Source organism: Typopeltis vanoorti, chromosome 12 (genome assembly GCF_054136105.1).
Source record: "Typopeltis vanoorti isolate ZY-2024b chromosome 12, IOZ_Tvanoo_1.0, whole genome shotgun sequence".
In the NCBI taxonomy this organism is placed as follows: Eukaryota; Metazoa; Arthropoda; class Arachnida; order Uropygi; family Thelyphonidae; genus Typopeltis; species Typopeltis vanoorti.
Genome location: NC_143560.1, coordinates 23,081,869 through 23,101,359, shown reverse-complemented (window position 1 = coordinate 23,101,359; position 19,491 = coordinate 23,081,869). Strand labels below are relative to the sequence as shown.

The window sequence follows — 19,491 nt, the reverse complement described above, 5'->3', positions numbered from 1 at the left end:
AGATTTTCTGATGCTGTTATCAGATCCAGTGTTCTAAAACCTTAGGAATCCTAAATAGATCCTCCCTGTCTATGTGTGCACAGATAACCCCCCTCCCCTGCCACACACACACACACACACACACACACACACACACACACACACACACACACACACACAGTGATTACCCTTTGTATGTTTACTGAGATAATTTGCCTATAGATTTCATCTTTATCATCCTCTTCACTTTTCTGTCCTATATATCATCATTCAGTTATATAAGATCAAGCATTCAGCCTTTCACAATGGCTGCTATTGGCTTCAATAACAGTCACTGAGAAAGGCTAGATGTTTGATGTTATCCTTCCCAAAAATATATTTCGGATTTCCTTTTTAATTTTTTATATATAATGTATTTCAATTAGAGTCAAGAACAGTATTATGCATTTTTTTTTAAAGGCAGTGTGAAAAATGCATAAAAAACTTTAGAATAAAATATGATTATGCCAAAAGAAATGTTTCAGATAACCTATCTTACTGTGATAATGTAGGTAATAGATGATGGATTATGCAGTGCAACTAGTGGAGTATAATGCTGTGCAGAGCAGAATGGCCTCCAGCAGTGAGTTCTTCAGACTCCATGGATGTGTTATATAATAATAATAATAATAATAATAATTAATATACATGTACTTCAGAAAAATGTAATATATATTGTTGCCATTTTGAAAGAATCAGCCATATCAGTCATTAATCAATCTTATTGTAATTTAGATATCAATGAATGTGAGCAGATTCCATCTCCATGCAAGTTCTCTTGCCAGAATACAGAGGGAAGCTTTTTATGCTCCTGTGCCAAAGGGTATATTCTGAATCCTGATGGTATAACTTGTAAAGGTGAATTAATATCATTTTTATTTAACCAATGCTGTTTTTCGTGATCTTCACTTACATTGCTGAAAAAATGATATAGCTAATACTGTGACTTTAATTTTTTTATTATTTTAGCATCTCTGCAGATGTGATGCTGATAAACGTACATGATATCAGTACGATGTGTGTGTGCAAATGGTTAAGATATCAGTCAGTGTCTGCAGAGAAATTTGAGCATCCAAGATCAGATATGCTGATGGATTCAAAGATAGAACCATGATGGTGAAAAGAAACAACCCATGAAACAATCAAGAAGACTACATATGCTAATGAATGAAAAATTGCTGAAAAGGATTGTGAAAAGAGCTCTTTATCCATCAGCAGATTTTCATAACCTGATGTCCAGGATTCACAATGATATAGAGGTTCATGTAAGAATATACAGGGAGGATAGAGCAGACAGGATGGGGAGGGAGAGAGAGATACTATGAAAGCAAATGAATTGCAGCCAACAAGATTAGGAGTCAATTGGGCTGATGGCAGTTCTTTTGAGTTTATTTGGTTTGAGATCGAGGCCAATAGGACACAATATAAATACCTACCACAATACCTCTCATGATGAGTCTCTGACTCCATGGAGGTCAAATGTTAATAATAATAATATAAAATTGATTGCTGCAATACCATATTTACTCGAATATAACTTGCACTTTTTTCCCAAAAAATCGAGATATATGCGAAGATTTTTGGAAACAAAAGTTTTTCAGGAAAAAATTAAACTGATGTTTATAATTAAATCCTCAGTATTCTTGTAATTTATAATTGCTCACATTATTTATAAAATGAATGCATTTAAATTTTAATGATTAATGTTATTTAACAGTTGCCAGTTTTTTTAAAAAAAACTCTTGGCAATTATTTCTGGAAAAATTATTTCTCAAGCTTTCAAAATCCAGTTGTACAACAGTTCTAATGATGGTCTCTTAATATTCCCTGCCACAGTCAGGTCATAGCTGCCATCCACTCCATGTAGAATTTTCGTATGTAGTCCTTGAATGGTTTGTTGACCGATACATCCAAGGGCTGTAGACAAGGTGTAAGACCACCAGGAATAATGGCCACATTGGTCTTTGCATCCAAAAGGTGTTTTACTAATTCAGGTCCTAGGATCCCCAGAATCTATCCCACAGGAGGAGGGCTGGGCATTGAAATCCTGGCTGTTTGTCCCAAACTGTTCTAATCCAATCTTGAACCATTGTAGTGTCCATCCACCCTTTTTCTTGAACTCTTCATGAATTCCAGGAGTAATTTCCCTTCAACATTGTTTTCCTTTTGAATATTATGTAAGGAGGCAACTTTCTTCCATCTGCAGTAATTGAGAGCATGATTGTGCATCACGATATTTCACTTCCAGTTGTGCTCATTATTACACTTTTTTTTTTTTCACCATTTTCTGTTGTTGTTGTTTGGTGTGGCATGTCGAAATTGAGGAGTGTTTGATCGGCATTGGCTATTTGTGATAACATATAGTTTTTGCTCTTCCTAAGTTGAATCACATAGCGATGAAAATCCATCACTTAATCCTTCAAATCTTACAGCCAGCAATTGGTGAATTGAAATGCTGATTCTTTCAACCAAATTCCAAAATATCTGAAACTAGCATAACATTCACTATCCATTTCTTAAAGTTTTAAATTATTTTTCGTGTGCGAGATATATATATGAAACCTGTTAATTTATTTTTTCATAAAGTAAAATCATGGGTGCAAGATATACGCGAGGGCGAGTTATATTCAAGTAAATTCAATATAGACCGGGGGTGCCAGGGATGATGTAGAAGACTTGCATCAGCAGATTAGTATAATGACTACAAGTTGAGTAATTATTATTATGACTTTAACTTCAAATACGTATACATTGGAAGGAGGAAAGATCACCTCAAGTAATTAATAGATAATTACTTGAGGCAGAATGTGACTTAGGGGACTCGGAATATGAGAGTTGGATCTTGTTATAGGGTCAAAAGACCTGTCCATAACTAAAGTGGGTACATTGCCTCTAATTGCAGAAAGTGATCATATGATCTTGACTTGGTAGGTAGCAAAACATATGAAAATTTCAATTAAGAAAGGGTTTGTGGAACTATAAGGCAGGTGATTATGATATACTTAGGAGGCATCATGAAGCAGTACCAGGGCACAAAGTTCTTCGAGGGAAGGATGTTGATGGTGAATGGGAGATAGTCAAGGGATATCTGAAACAATATTACACTCTATACTCAAGGGCAGGAGGGTAAATTGAGTAGGAGTGGGATTGAATTAGATTCAATTAAGCATTACTTGCAAAAAAAAAAAAAAAAAAGAAGAAAATATTCTGGAGGGTATATAAGGAGAGAGGGGGTGACCGCCTAACTCTAGGGTGATAAACCTTTTTTCACTAGGGTGAAAAGAGGTTTATCACCCTATTGGAAATATTGTTATAACAAAGGTGACAAGGACTGATGTGAGAACAGAGATTGATGAATTGGTAGTGCAAATGCAGCTGTGGGATTGAATGAGATATCATCCTGCATTTTAAGAGAATGTGCAGAGGAACTGGTGATGTCTTGGACTAGGCTGTTGAATGAAAGATGCTTAAGTCTCAGTTCTGACAAAGTTCCAAGAAAGTAGAAGGAGAGCAAAATAATTCCTTTGCATAAAGGAGGATCTAAGTCTGTGGTAGCAAATTATAGACCGATCAGTATTTCAGGAGTGGTGGTAAAAGTACTGGAAAAGTTTTTCAAGAAGAGAATTCAGGAATGAGTGGATAAGAATATGATACTCTATGAGAGGCAGCATGGCTTTGTGAAGGGTAGTTATGCCTTAGTAATCTACTAACTTTTTATAATAGGGTGACAGCTGAGTTGGATAAAGGGAATGGCTATATGATGATGTGAAACTCTATTTTGCAAACTACAATAAATGGGGATGAATATGAAACTGGCGATATGGATAAAATGGCAGCTGATGGACAGATAACAAAAAAGTAGTATGTGGAGGACTGAATTCCAGGAGAATGTAGGTGACTAGTGGTGTGTCACAGAGCTCTGTGCTTGGACCACTGTGTTTAATTTGCCCATAACTGATATAGGAAATAATTTGAAGGGAGATATTCAATGGTTTGCTGATGATGATGCACAGTTGGATACGGTAGTTGGAAGTTATTTTTCACTTGGTTAGACTATAAATTATATATTTAGTTTAATCCTTTATCCAAGTGTAAGCAAACAAAGTCTGTGCCTGAAGTATCTTCAGGACTGGGGAAACTTGTGGCAAAGGTGGACCGAGTTCTGATCACTTTCCTTAGTATCCCATAATGCAAAGCACATCTCCTTGCAAACATGTATAATGCTATGCATTATAGGAAGGGTCACTACCCAGACCGGTTTCAACCTTTATTGAGGTCTCTTCAGTGGGAGCCAGACCCAGAGGTGATACCAAGGTTGAAGCAACACAAAAGTCATATTTCCATATGCCAGTTGCCAAAAGGTGTTACACCTATTACTCTGGATCAGAGAAATATGTTGGAAGGTATTTTTCACTTGGTTAGACTATTAATTATATATTTAGAGTAATCCTTTATCCAAGTGTAAGCAAACTTGTTATCATTCCTCTTTATATGACCACATCTGAATTACTATGTTTTGGTCTGGTCAACTGGTTTCTTGTAGATGAGGTGGTGGAGAGGATCCAGAGGCAAGTGACTGAGATGATGAGTGGTCTGCTGATTACAAACCACTCACTTATACATTATTATTATTATTATTATTATTATTATTATACAGGATGGCCCATAAGTCACAAAAGGATTTAAAATGTGAATAACTTTTTTGATTATTAATTTTTTTCATTTTATTTTTTTTTTCAGGTATTTTAAGGAACATTTGGGAAATTAATCATGAAAAGTTCATATTCTGAGAACAAACTAAAATCATGCAATTTTGTTTTGAAAATCATTTCTCAAATAATTTTGCAAAGATCTTCAATTAATTGGCCATCAAGTTTTCCAGATCTGACAGTCCCCAACTTCTTGTAAGGGTTATGAAGGAAAATGTGTGTGTGTGTGTATGCGAACAAGTCCCAGACAGTTCAAACAGCTGAAGGAGAGCATTCTTTCAGAAATTAAGGCACTTCAGCCAAAAACATTAACAGCTGTCATGGAGCATGCCATAGAAAAGGTGTGTCTTTGTGAAGCTGTAAATGGAAGGTATTGACATGATGTAGTCTTTCATAACTAATTTTAAAAAATCTCCAGGTTCTGTATTTTATTGTAACAAAAAAAAGAAAGAATAAAAGTAATTAACAAATAAAAAAGTTATTAAATGTTTAAACCCCTCTGTGATTTATGGGCCACCCTGTGCAATCATCTCCATGGCCTTGATTTCCATATAAGGAGATCAAGGCTTTGTGTGGTGCAGAATTCATCTGATTATGTACAATTCCATAGGCCATCTTGGTTATTTACCACTGGTATCTTTTCAACATTCTGTCCAACCCAGGCAACCATATATCTTGTGCACAGTACTCTGAATGTGGTCTTATCAAAGCTTTGTTAAGTGGAAAAATAACTTCCTTTTCTTACAAGTTGGTGGTTTCTTTAAGTCCAATCAGATAAGTCATCATATCAGATAATTGGACAGGATGACTTAACCACCTAAGCAATGTGGGCCCTAAACTTTAACTCACTCTTCACAGTAATAATCTCCAAATCCCTTCATTGACTACTTGCAGCATATCCTTTTAATACTCTGCCTGCAATATCCTCCATCAGAAATGCATAATCATACATTTGTCAACATTGACCCAGCATTCATTATCATTTGATCATAGAACCAATCTGCAGAGATCAGCCTGCAGGAATTTGGTATCAGAAATATTCCTTATCACTCTGTTATAAGGATATTATCCTCCAGCACTTCACTTCCAAAATATTAATACACAAATTAAACAGCAGTGGTCCAGGTACTGAACCCTGTGGTACACCAGTGGTTGTCCTTCTTCTCTTAGACTCAGCCTCCATACATCGCTTTTTTTGTTACCTGTCATTACAATCTACAACCTTTCACTTTTTTGTTACATATTGTTGACAACCTGTCACTTTTTTGCTACCTGTCAGTCAACCATATTTTTATCCATTTCACCCATTCATGGTTAAGAGTTCATGTAATAATCTCACCTATGGAATCCCATCATTTACCTTAACAAATTTCTGAAGTATCATGGTATTATTCATTCACCTTATCCAACTCTTCCATCATCACCTTATCATAGAACACGAGCAGACTGCTGAAAAAGATCCATCTTTAATGCAATTCCTAACCAGCCTCTGCAGTATGTTGATGACCACACCAGAGATATTTGATTGGTCTATAATTTTCTGCATCAGTTCTAGCTCCATCCTTTTATAATGGAATTATTTTGCTTCCCATTCGCAGATTAGGAATCATGTATATGATGAGACTTAGTTGAACAACTTGAGTCTCAGGATGTACATTCAGGACCAGCAAATAAGACATGCTAATAGATATGCAAATAAAATATGCCCTATGGAAATGGCATAGGGGATTTCCTAAAAATACACCAAATACAAAAGAAAATGAAATTATTTTACAAGACAAGAGAGAAAAGCATCACTGCTTTTAGCCTATTTTAGTTTGATTGCTAATTAACTCTGTGAAATATATGTGGATTGTTTACAAATCTGATTGCCTGATTTTGAAGGAATGAGGAAAAATATATAAAACAGGTGAAAAAAAAATTATATATCAAGATGGATGAACATCAGTTCTGAGGATGCTTGTAGATTCAGAGCATGTAATCTGAAAATTTTTTGGAATTGAAGGAAGACAGGTGATAGGATTGAAAATATAAGTTGTTAAGTGATATTGCAAGATGGACACTGGGGATATTTTGCAAAAAGAGTAGCACAGGAAGTGGTCATTCTTGTAGGTCACACATTTGAATGGTATGCAAGGAGATGATTAATAAATATTTTGAATTTGAATTGTAGATGCATTGCCTTTAATGATAGCACGAGTATAGGTAGTAAATGAATTCAAAGTATGACACCTGGAATGATTATCTGCAGACTCTTGACTTTAATAGGTCCTGTAATATTAATAAAAATAATTTCATGTGTATAATTTTATTTACTTCATGTCTTAAATATCATACATTTCTTTATAGATTTAGATGAATGCTCTACAAATCAACATAACTGTGATCATTCCTGTGTCAATACTCCAGGAAGTTTTCTTTGCTCATGTAACAAAGGATTTAAACAAATTGCATCTCAATGCATCGGTGAGTATTGTGTAATAGAAAGAGTTTTCAATTTGATTTTAAGTATAGGAAAGGAAAAAAAATGATATTGAACATTTCTCTTTCTCTTTTGTTACACAAAAAGTCATCATATGTCTTCTTTTGTGTAACAAGTCACCTTGATATCCCAGAAAGCAAAGCACACTTCCTATCAAATGTGCATAAAGCTAAGCATTAAGGGAGGGTCACTACCCAGGATTGTTTCAATCCTCAATGAAATGAAAAAGCAAAGGGGTGTTCATCATAAGCCTAGAGAGTATAGGGATAAAAAACAGCCTGATATTATTAGGAGATAAGATAAGACAGCTCAATAGTAGGAGAGAGAGAGAGAGATAAAAGCCTCAGCTCATTTAAATCATCATGTAGCTATCTAAAGGCTACCTTTTTCCCTTTTTTACGAGTCTCTTGCAGCTGAACAGCCAAAAGATCAATTGAAATTAAAATCCAGAGATAACTGGTACCTAAGTAGTTAGTCTTATCTACACATACTGGCCACTGAATTTGAAACCTTTATGTAGATACTTACGCAGGCATATACAAAATACTTGGTCTCATGCATCACCACATATTCTAGGCAAGAACTATTTAAGAATGCCTAGTTAGTAATCATCAATAGTGTTAATCACAATGGGAAAAATAAAGGATCTTTCAGACTTCGATAAAGGGCTTATTGTGGGTACCCATCTGGCTGGAGCCATGATTTTGAAAACAGCAGAGCTGACTGATTTCTCAAAAGGTGAGATATCCCAGGTGTGTAAGCAATGGAAAAATAACCTACATTACTGGTCCAAGAGGTGTAACTGTGGTCCTAAGACAGTTTGTTAGGAATGAGAAGGCTTATATGGACAAACAGAACTTCCTGTATGCAGCAATTGACTGAAGCATTTAATGAAGGCTGTTCCTAACCTATATCACACCAAACTAAAGGAGGTCCAAAAGTTTTTAACTCAGTGGTCAGTATATGTAAGTTAACCACCTTGAGTTGGTTTTCTCTCCCAGGAATTGTTTACCAGTGATCCCTGCAATTTACCATAAAACCACAATAAATTAATAACATGAAACCATGTGGAAAAAAAAAATCCTCTCATAATAAAAAAAAATGTAAAAAATTTTTTTTTAAAAAGACAGAATTTCTCTATCTGGTGAATATTGCATAATTTGGATGGTATGCACCAACTAGCTAAAAATTTCTTATCTCGTAGAATACTTTTTTTAAATATAAAAATTGTCAAACTGAACAATAAAATTTTCATAATACAGCATTATAATCAGCTATCAGCTAATGCCTTTTTATTCCCGTATATACGGGAGTAGGCGAGGCCATTATAAGCATACAGCATTATAAAGAATTTTTATTTCATATTGCTGGTTTTCAAAGCCATGCTTTTTCCTAACTTTTCATAAATGATAATTCGTTAATAATAAAAATGAAAATTCTCTTTCCATTGCTGACAGATGGGGGTTGTTGCGAAAAAAGACCTGTTTTGTTATAATGGAATGTCCAGCACATTACATAATCTGTTCTAAATACGCAGGGCAAGAAGGCAGCTACAGAATACGTGTTCTACTTTTTCCAGTCTGTAGCGGATGTCACAGATGGTATCTCGGATGTTCGAGTACCTCCATTTGATGCCATTTACTAGAAGGCAATCATATGCAATTCTCCAACCAAAATCCCTCCTGTTAGAGTATCTCTGGAACCTAAGTAAGTTAATAAACAGAGTGTTATTGTTAGCACCCAACTATGTGAAGTTCATGGTAGAAGAGGTTAAAGATTTCCTTATACCAATATATGTTGACAGATCTCCCATTTGACCATAATATAAGTTGTAAGAGCAAGAGATCCTCGTAAACAAAGTACAATAGGTAGTTACAATAGAATAACTTATTTCTCCTGGAAATAAGTTACTCTTAACATGTACTCCCACATTTTATAGCTGTTACAAGTGTTTTTTTCTTCCCCAAATTATCCAATAAGCAGAAATCACAACAGTTGGTACGAAGGAGCCAATTGCTTCTACACAACCCCTAACTACACACCAACAACCACATCTAAACTGATAACAGTGATTAACAGCAAGTTCAAAGGCACTTTCCCCCCGGTCGTGCATACAAGCTCAGCCTGGCTTAACTTTTATCCAGAGAAAATAAGGGCATCAACTTCGAAAACAGCTTGAAAAAAAAAACACAAAAATGGAGATGACAGCCATGTCATCAACTACAAACAAGGAAAGTTGGTGCGGAAATCACGTGACACCACTATTAGCCACCATGGCAACAAATATGCTGGCACTGCATAGGAAATGTGCATGACCCTTGTGGTCAAATACGAGGTGTGGCTATTAAATAACGACTGGTTGCAAAAATGTGGTTTATTATTTCAATTGTACAACTTAATTGTTATCCCCTTCAGCATACTCTCTCCCCTCCTCTATACACTGTTGCATATGAATTTTCCATTGTTGCAAACAGTGCTGCAAGTCATCAGGTGTTATCTGCTTCAGTAGTGCTGATGATTTCTCCTTTATCTCATCCACTGACTGAAAATGGGTGCCCTTTAATGCGGCAAATTCCAGGAGAAGATCATCACATGTGATGAGACGTGGATTTTCCAGTACAATCCAGAAATAAAGAGACAATCAATACACTGGAAAACTCCCATGTCACCAATAATGAAAAAAGCAAGAACGAGCAAGTAAAACTGAAGGCAATGCTGATAATGATTTTTTTTTTTTCTATCAATGGTGTGGTAATGGCGAATGGGTACCAGAGGGTCAGACAGTTAACCAACATTATTACCTTGAGGTTTTGGCCAAGCAGAGAGAATGAGTGAGGAAGAAGAGACTCGATCTATGGAAGAACAATGCTTGGATTCTCCATCAGGACAACACTTTAGCCTGCAGTGCACTGTCTGTAAAGCAATATCTGGCTGATAAGAGGATTCCAGTGTTGGACCATCCACCTTACTCACCGGACTTAGCTCCATGCGACTTTTACCTTTTTCCAAAGTTGAAATTCGCATTGAAGGGCACCCATTTTCAGTCAGTGGATGAAGTAAAGGAGAAAACGGCAGTGTTACCGAAGCAGATATCACCTGATGACTTGCAGCACTGCCTCCAACAATGAAAAATTCTTATGCAATGGTGTATAGTAGAGGAGAGGAGCACGTTGAAGGGGATAACAATTAAGTTGTAATAATAAACCACATTTTTTGCAACCAGTCTTGTTATTTAACAGCCACACCTCGTATATGCCCCACAGAACCTTACATATTCACTTCACTAACATCTATGGCCTCAACTTCAACCTTAATAGTGTCCACTAGAAATCTACCAAATCCCACCTACTCTTCCTGGCATAAACCCATATCTCACTCCTCCTCAGCACTATTCATCTCAACTTTCCTACCTACAAGGGTGGTCTGAAAAGTTCTCGGCCTAACAATGAAAAAACGAATTTATAATTTCAAAATTATTTTTATTTTTCGACATAATCTTCCTTAAGACTAATACATTTAGTCCAGCGATGCTCCAGCACCATTATCCCATCTCTGTAGTGGTTCTCAGTAAGGTCTGCAAAATACCCCTCTACAGCTGCAATCAAAGAAAAACGCTGACCAGCGAGGAAGAGTTTTAGTTTTGGGAAGAGATAGAAGTCAGATGGAGCCAAATCTGGAGAATAGGGTGGATATCCCAATTATTCATAGTGCAGATCCCTTAATTTTCCCATTGCCAAAACACCTTTTGGTCAGGTGCATCGTCCTGATGAAAGATGATTTTTTTTTCTTCTGCAAACCGAGTCTTCTCTCACGAATTTTTTCGTCTAGTCTATTCTGGTTATTGTTTTACTCTTTTCAAGATAATTAATAAATAAAATTCCTATATCATCCCAAATCATCGATGCCATGACCTTTCCTGCTGATGGAACTGAACAACCGGCTTCTGTCCACTGTTTTGACTACTACTGTTTGGATTCTAGTGTGTAATGGTGAATCCAAGTCTCATCCATAGTAATAAATCGATGCACAAAATTAGTTTTATTCTTGTTAAAACGCTCCAAGCACTGTTCAGAGATTTTCATGCGAGTGCGTTTTTGATCTGCTGTGAGTAAGTGCACCCATCTTGCTCAAAGTTTTTTCATTTGCAATTCTTCATGCAAAATCAAAATATATCCTACAATACCATATATCCAATACCATAATTGTACACTTCATCAATGATTTCTGGCGTTGTTACACTTTTTGGATGTCCTTCACGTGGATTCTCTTCAAGGCTGGTATGACCATGTTTAAACTCGGCAGCCCATTTCTTAATTGTCGAAAACGAAGAAGAAGAGTGCCCATAAACTTCTATGAACTTCAAATGAATTTCTTTTGCTGTTCAATCTTCTTTTGCAAAGAAATTTATAACTGCATGATACTCAATTTTATCGATTTCAACGGATACAGACAACACTTTTGCTTCACACAGCTGTATAAAACAAACTACTTGATAGAATGACTTGCAATTTCACATTGATGTTTATGACAGATGTACCAACTTAAAAAAAAAAAATCTTGCCAATTGTGTTGCCATCTATGGTTGAGGCAGAGAACGTTTCAGACCTTCATACTTTATACAGTAGGACCACCAACCTCTTATCTATTGTATAAAGCCCTGATCAATACATGGATTATTGTGCTCAGATCTTTAAAATGGATGAAGACAACTTGGTGTGGTATAAAAGAGGATAACAAAAAATTATATCCGAGCTGTGGAAGGTTGGTTTTAAAGACTGATATGTACAAAGTTTCATGATTAGAAGACAAAGGGATGAAATGCCTAAAATATTTAAGCTGGTCAAAGATATTTACTGGATTGATAGCAGGTAGAGAAAAGGAATTAATACAGACAAATGGACATCCCTGAATGTTCCTGAAAGAAGTTGTGAGTAAGAGTATGAGAAGTAGCTTTTCTGCATGGAGAGTGGTAGAAGCATGGGATGCACTGTCTGAGAAGGTGGTGAAAGTGTAAACAGTGAACAAATTTAAATAGCTGTGTGATAGGCTGTGTATCATAAGATAGACCTACTACGACGATTGTGTTAATCCATGAAAAGCCCTTGATAGTAGTAGTAGTGGTAATGCTAAGAAATGGGTTTTATTATACTCTTTTTACAGAGTATAATAAGTACTGTCTTGAATAATAATCTGAAACAGACACCAGAGGGTATATTGATTGTTTCAACTGTGATATGTATAAATGCCTAAGCATATGACTAGAAGCAATCATAGTACTAAATATAGTTGAACAAATTGGGTGATGATTATACAGGATGGCCATAAAATAACTTCCCCTCTTTGGAGGCATCTGTAGCTAAAATCAATAAACGAAATGAGACCAAATTTTATATTGAGACTTTTGAAGGCATGGGGAGATGATTTCCGCAAAAAAAAAGATTTAGTACCAAAAGTTGCCGACAGGGGAAAGTACTGGCGGAGCCAAAAACAAGCAGATAATTACATTAAAGGCAAATAAAATGGAATAATAACATTTCGACGAGTCTCTCCATCTTTATTTTCTGCCTGTACTAAAGTTTTGAGAATAACTCTGGGGTGTCACACAGTTTCGTTCCTTCTTTCCAATCTCCTCTTGCAGTACATCACTAAAGTTTTTCAGTTGACTACAACTCCGATAATCTATAATTTTGCTTATGAACGCTTGTCAAATAAAACAAGTGAAATGCAATTGCAATATCATAAGCAAAATTATAGATTATCGGAGTTGTAGTCGACTGAAAAACTTTAGTGATGTACTGAAAGAGGAGATTGGAAAGGAATGAAACTGTGCTACACCCCAGAGTTGTTCTGAAAACTTTAGTACAGGCTGAAAATAAAGATGGAGAGCCTCATCGAAATGTTATTATTCCATTTTATCTGCCTTTAATGTAATTATCTGCTTGTTTTTGGCTCTGCCAGGGCCAAAATTTCCCCTGTCAGCGACTTTTGGTACTAAATATCTTTTTCGTGGAAATCATCTCCCCATGCCTTCAAAAATCTCAATATAAAATCTGGTCTCATTCCGTTTATTGGATTTAGCTACAGATGCCTCCAAAGAGAGAAAGTTATTTTATGGCCACCCTGTACATTATGATAAGGGTTCTCTTTTGGAGATTATTATTATATCTCCATGGAATCATAACATGACCCTTTTGGGGTAATTCATCTCTAGTGTATATAAATCTTTCATTTTTGGGGATTAAATTCACTCCCTTGACACAGCCTCTCTTTATAACTATTCAGTATTATAAGCAAATAAATTAAACAGGGTTGTCAAATAATAAAGTCTCGCAGCATGAAACTTTTTTTACAACTAGGACAGTAATTCTCTTTACACATCTTATTGATATTAAACTCCACTATCAGTCAATCTTTTCTCAAATGTATTAACTTATTATCCTTTTTGTCTTTTGTAATCTGAATGTGATTACCACATGACAATCTGTCAAATGCCTTTGCAAAGTCAGAATACTGTATCAATGGCTACCCAAAAGTTACTGAACTAGCTAAAAATAAATAAAAAATTAGGCTCAACTGAATTCCAGACTATCATTTGAAAGGTTTGCTCAACAGAATGAAAAATATTACAGGATCTATAATCATAATACAATTTATAATAATATTAGCTCCATCTTATGTTGTGTAGGGCAGAGTGGCCTGTACAGAGACTGAAAAGAGAGAGAGAGAGAGAAGCATTCATTCAATTATTGTCATAGCATATGCACAATGGTCAACTTAGTTTGGCCATGTAGAACACTTTACCTTAGGTAATATTTATATATTTGCATTTCTGATTCACTACTGTAACATATAAACAAAGTTGGGATTTTTAAATTAAACTGATGGTTTAATTTCAATCCATTAATTTCTTAATACATTGTGCCCAAATCCAAGAAGAAAAACTTTAATTTAAAACCAAACAAGACTTCAGTTCTCAGTGAGAAGGGGTGGGGGGAGGATTATTATTACTACTACATCAGATCTCCATGCAGTCTATAGACACATCATAGAAGGTACACACTGTTACCAACAAAACTTAAACTATGCTTAAAACTAATTCAATGTGTCAGCATTCATCACACTATCAGGCAATGCATTACATTCACCAACTATTCTTTATGCAAAGAACTTGGTGCCTACATCCTCCATATGCTCCCCCTCCCTCCCATTCTATGAAAAATTTCTTCCAGTAACTACCCTTACCAACTTAAATGACTCAATCATATACCATTTTCTCCTCCTCCTCCTCCTATTCACAAGGTTTTTGCAACTTGCATTCCCTCAATCTGTCTTCATATCCCACATTCTGAAGACTAGTCTTTGAAATGTGGGATATCAGTCTTCTCTGGAATCTTTCTAATATATCCTTATCACTATGAAAACTAAGTGACCAAATCTGTGCACAATAATCCACATGAGGCGTGATCAAGGCCTTGTACAATGGAACCATAACTTTTTAATTCTGCATGCTAAGTTCCATGTTCACTGTCAGATTATTGCAATGATCTTAACTTGCTCAGTGTCACTGCTGATGGTTGATTGTTAGAGCCTCTGTTACTAATGGCTCACAAAAAGTTAAGCAAGGTTGAGCGCGGTTAGTAGTTGGAGGGGAGCAATCGTTCGATGCTGTTGGCACACTCTCCCTCGATGAGTCTTTGGACTCCCTGGAGGTGTCACATAATAATAATAATAATAAATAATAAATATCTCTCATTTCCTCTACCTCCTTCAAAATTTCCCAACAAGTGTATATTTTGCATTTCATTGTTGCTTACCAAATTCAGAACTTAACACTTTGCAACATAAAACTGATAGTTCCACTTACCTGCCAACTCATATGATCTATTCAAGTCCTTCTGTAAGGCGACAACATCCACTCGATTCCTCCTTGCTCTCCCCAGTTTTGCATTACCTGCAAACACATGTATCCAGTTAAGTCCATCCCAATATCATTAACATACGAGAGTTAAACAACAATAGCCTCAAAAAAAGACCCCTGAAGCACATCACTAGTGACTTTTATCTTTCAGAATACCACACTTCTGTATACACAACTTTCTGAGACTTATCTGACAGCGTTACTTATCCAGCATTCTTTCTAATTTTTTCCAATATAGTTAAAAACTTGTTATCTGGTAATCTATCAAAATCCTTTGCAAAATGTAAGGACACTACTGTATATACATCTCCTTTATCCAATACATTTGTCACCTTGTTAAAGTATATAAGTAAGTTGATAAAATATTACTTCCTTTTAACAAGTTCATGCTGACAATCACAAAGAATACTGCCATTATCAATCCACTTCTGTATCATAACTCTTGCCAACCTCCCTAACACCTTAACCACATTTCCAGATATACAAATCAAGCCTATAATTTCTAATCTTAGTCTTAACCCAACCTTTGTGAAGTGGAACAATTTTATTTCCTTTCCACTTTTTTTTTGAAATTTATGCTGCCTGCTGGATTCTTGCTGAACAGGTAAGCTGAGGTTGACTATCTCCTTGGAAAACATTCCATTTGCACATGTGGTGATATGCCATCAAGTCCTATTGCCTCATCAAGTTTACTTTACTCCTCTTATACATCTTCTTCTTCACTCACCAGTTTCTTCTCCCCATATCCTCTACAATTGAGCTTCTCACAATGTCATGCTCATGAGGATAAATACTCTGATGAACTGCTCACTGAATGCCTCCATTGTGTCGTCTGCAACAATAAACAGCCTACTATTTTCATCCATTAAGATCATCTTGCCACATATCGAAAAAACTCTAAGATTTTTCTTAGCCTGATTTGTTAATTTATACTCATACTGCACTTTTGCTGTCCTTACCAAAAGAGTCACCTTACTGGCCTACTGTTTATACTCTACGTGCAACTGATTATTACTGTTATTCATCTTGTTGCCTCCACGGTGCCTTCTTCTTCCTCCAGGTTTCATGCTTAATTCATTCATTCATTTCACCCCTAACCTTATTCAGCATTTTGAGCTTTGGAATACATTCACAAATTGATACTGTTAAATATCTCTTTCTCAGTGCTCAAGGGACATTTATCTCCTTCTCATTTCTTCTTACCTTCTCATTTCAGGCTGTAGCTCCAAGCTATCTGATAAACTTCTCATAATCACCAGCCTTGTAGTTCCACATATATCTTTTCTTTACAGGTCTTCATATAAGTAACCATGAGGTGATCACTCATGGTCACTTCTACTAACTTGGGGCAAATGTGACACCCCACTTACAATCATATCCTCCAACAAAATGATTAGATCTGTGACTTTGATCCTCACATGTCCTCCCTTATATACTGCCTAAGATAGTTGAATCTCAAGAACCAAAGAAATTCTATTCCCAAATGCTATCTCTTCATTCCAATCTATATTTCTCTAATTAAATCAATGATCACCTTTCTTGTTCACTAACCCAAGTTGCTTATACATTTCTTTATCACCACCCTCCACATTCTATGGCCTATAGCAACTTCTAACTAAATATCTCTTCCTGTCAACCTCTACCTCATGCCATACTTTCTCAAAGCTGTTGCTATCATTTCTGTCATGCATCTCTGCTGTCATCTTCATCCCCCCACCTCCCCTTTTTGTTCTTTCTCTTGCCACAAAAAACATCATACCCTTCCATTTCTATTCCCATCAGGATATCATCCTTGTCCAACCGTGTTCCACTTATTCTAACAATTTTAGGGCAAATAAACTCAATCAGTGAGTTTTCTATGCTGTGTCTCCCTCTCTACCCTGACTCCCCCCCCCCCATCCAGTTCCACATTCCTCTTGCATTCCCATTCTCTCCTCATCTCTCATACTACTATTCTTTCCATTAACAAACTCTTTAGTCGCATTCATTCCACTCTCCTGATCTTCACTTCACCTTTTACTCCCTCTATCCTCATACCCACATCACTCACTGCACTTCCTTCTAGTAATGGTTTCACCAGTGATTCAAATGCAATCTTTCACTTTTGTACACACCTATTCTCCCCTTAAACACATACCACTACAAACTATAAACTGTACTCCCTTCTTCCCACACAGCTATTCCAGCATTCCATTAATGATTCTCACTCACCATCTCAACTTCTATAAAACTTTAAATCTCTATCTTTACATCTTTGAAACTGTAAATTCATTTTAAGTAAGTGAAAAGAAATCACACAAAGTCAAGTCAGATACTGTAAATGGAGAACTAGACTATAGCTATGTTGTTCTTGAGCAAAATCTGTTGCATAGACAATGCAGTATGCGAAAGGGACATTTTTTATTAGGACATTTTCTGATTTTTTTTGGAAAATCAGAAAAGTAACATTACCATTTGTTGAACAGTTTGTTAATCATTATTAATAATGCAGAGGAAGTAAGAGATGAATCAAAAGATCAGGAGAGAGGAACTAGTAAGACTGAAGTGGTTGTAAATGGGAATAGTAATAGTGTGTGAAAGATAATGATGAGAGAACAAGAATCAAGATGGACAGGGAAATGGGCAGAGAGCAGGTGAACAGAGAGACATGGTATAAGGAAAGTAAATGTCGGAAGTAGTAGTAGTAGTGAATGTGTGTGTGGGTGGGGATAGTCAGCAGAGGAATGGCCTGGGATGTTAGGAGAGTAGTTGAGTCTGAGGAGATATATAGGAAAAGTGGTGATAAATGTGATTTGGAATGGCCAGGCATGAGGAAATCACAACAAACAAGTGGCAAGGCTAGGACTAGTTCTAGGCCTCAAAGTGAATTGCTGTGTTTATTTACAAATGTCATCCACGTAGTTAGCCTAGTGGCTATGTGCTTCACAACCATATGCCTGGGAAAAGAGTGTCCTGGGTTCGATTCCTGTCATCGACATGAGGAGGTTAAGGATCTTTCTTATACATAGCCAAATCAGCCAGTCTTCGACGTGGACAGCAGGTTTTTCTCCCCAGTTTATCTGGGGTTTTTCCTCCCGCAAGCAGGCAAACCTACACCATGAACACATGCAGCTAGTGCCTTAGAAAATGCCAGGAGGCATAGAGCTACTCACCTTATCCTTAGGATGGGTACGAATTAGAAGGGCTTAATATAGCTCTGTAACAGGCCACTAGGCCTAACACATACAAGGAAGAAGAAAGTTTACAAATGCCAGGAGTATCAGAATTAAGAGAAATGAAATGGTTTTTCTGATTGAGTTTATTTGCCCAAAAATTGTTGGAATAAGTGGAACATGGTTGGATAAGGATGATATCCTGATGAGAGTAGAAATGGAAGGGTATGATGTTTTTTGTAAGGATAGAAAAAGGAGGGTGAGTGCTGCTGATGATAGCAGGTGAATTATTATTATTACCCCAAGACCTCATGGAGTCAAAGACTCAACTGGGAGGTCCTTTTATCACACACACACACATCTCATCATACCATGTCTTAAACACACTGAAACCCCTTGCAGACGCCACACTCTCACGAAAGGCATTCCAATCATTCACAACTCTGCTCGAAAAGCACCTGCCTCTCACTCTCCTACTCAAACTCTCTTTATACAGTTTCCAGGGATGACCTCTGGTTCTCCCCTGATCTTCCATTATTCTCTGTAGAACTTCCCCACCATTGATCTTATAACAACCCCTTACCAACTTGTAGGTCTCTATCATATCTCCCCTCTTCCTCCTCTCCACCAGACACTGCAAATTACATCTTCTCAATCTTTCCTCATACTCGACATTCCAGAGGTCAGAAACTACCTTAGTCAGTCACCTTTAGACCCTTTCCAACATCTCTTCATCCTTCTGAAAACCCAGTGACAAAATCTGGGCACAATAGTCCATGTGTAGCCTAATCAAAGCCTTATACAACGGAACAAGAATCTCCCAACTTCTACACATCAGTGTCCTCCACATCATTCCCAGAAGCCTTTGTGTTGTCTTCACAATTTTGGCGATGTGTCTCCTAAATTTTAGTTCCTTATCCACTATCACCCCCAGATCTCTTATTTCCTCTACCTCCAACAATATATTCTCACCAAGCATAAATTCTGCATCCCATCTTTGTTTTCCAAATTTTAAAACCTTACATTTTGCAACATTGAATTCACATCCCCATTTACATGCCCAATCACTCAATCTATTCAAGTCTTCCTGTAAGGCCATAACATCTTCACTACACTACACTTTATGGTTCATCCCAACTTTGCATCATCTGCATGCAAACAACTGAATATCTCCATCCAAATCTTCACCTATATCATTAATATACAAGTTAA

At 36.5% G+C, this 19,491-nt stretch overlaps 1 protein-coding gene across 1 annotated transcript in view; it reads left to right on the top strand.

Annotated features, from left to right (window-relative positions):
* Positions 1–19,491, top strand: part of LOC150100631 (fibrillin-1-like) — a 1,594,375-nt gene that overhangs the window by 1,402,251 nt on the left and 172,633 nt on the right. The window contains exons 59-60 of the mRNA XM_090401848.1: positions 754–876; positions 7,077–7,193. Coding sequence (XP_090257974.1) covers positions 754–876; positions 7,077–7,193 — 240 coding nt within the window. The remainder of the gene's footprint in view (positions 1–753; positions 877–7,076; positions 7,194–19,491) is intronic.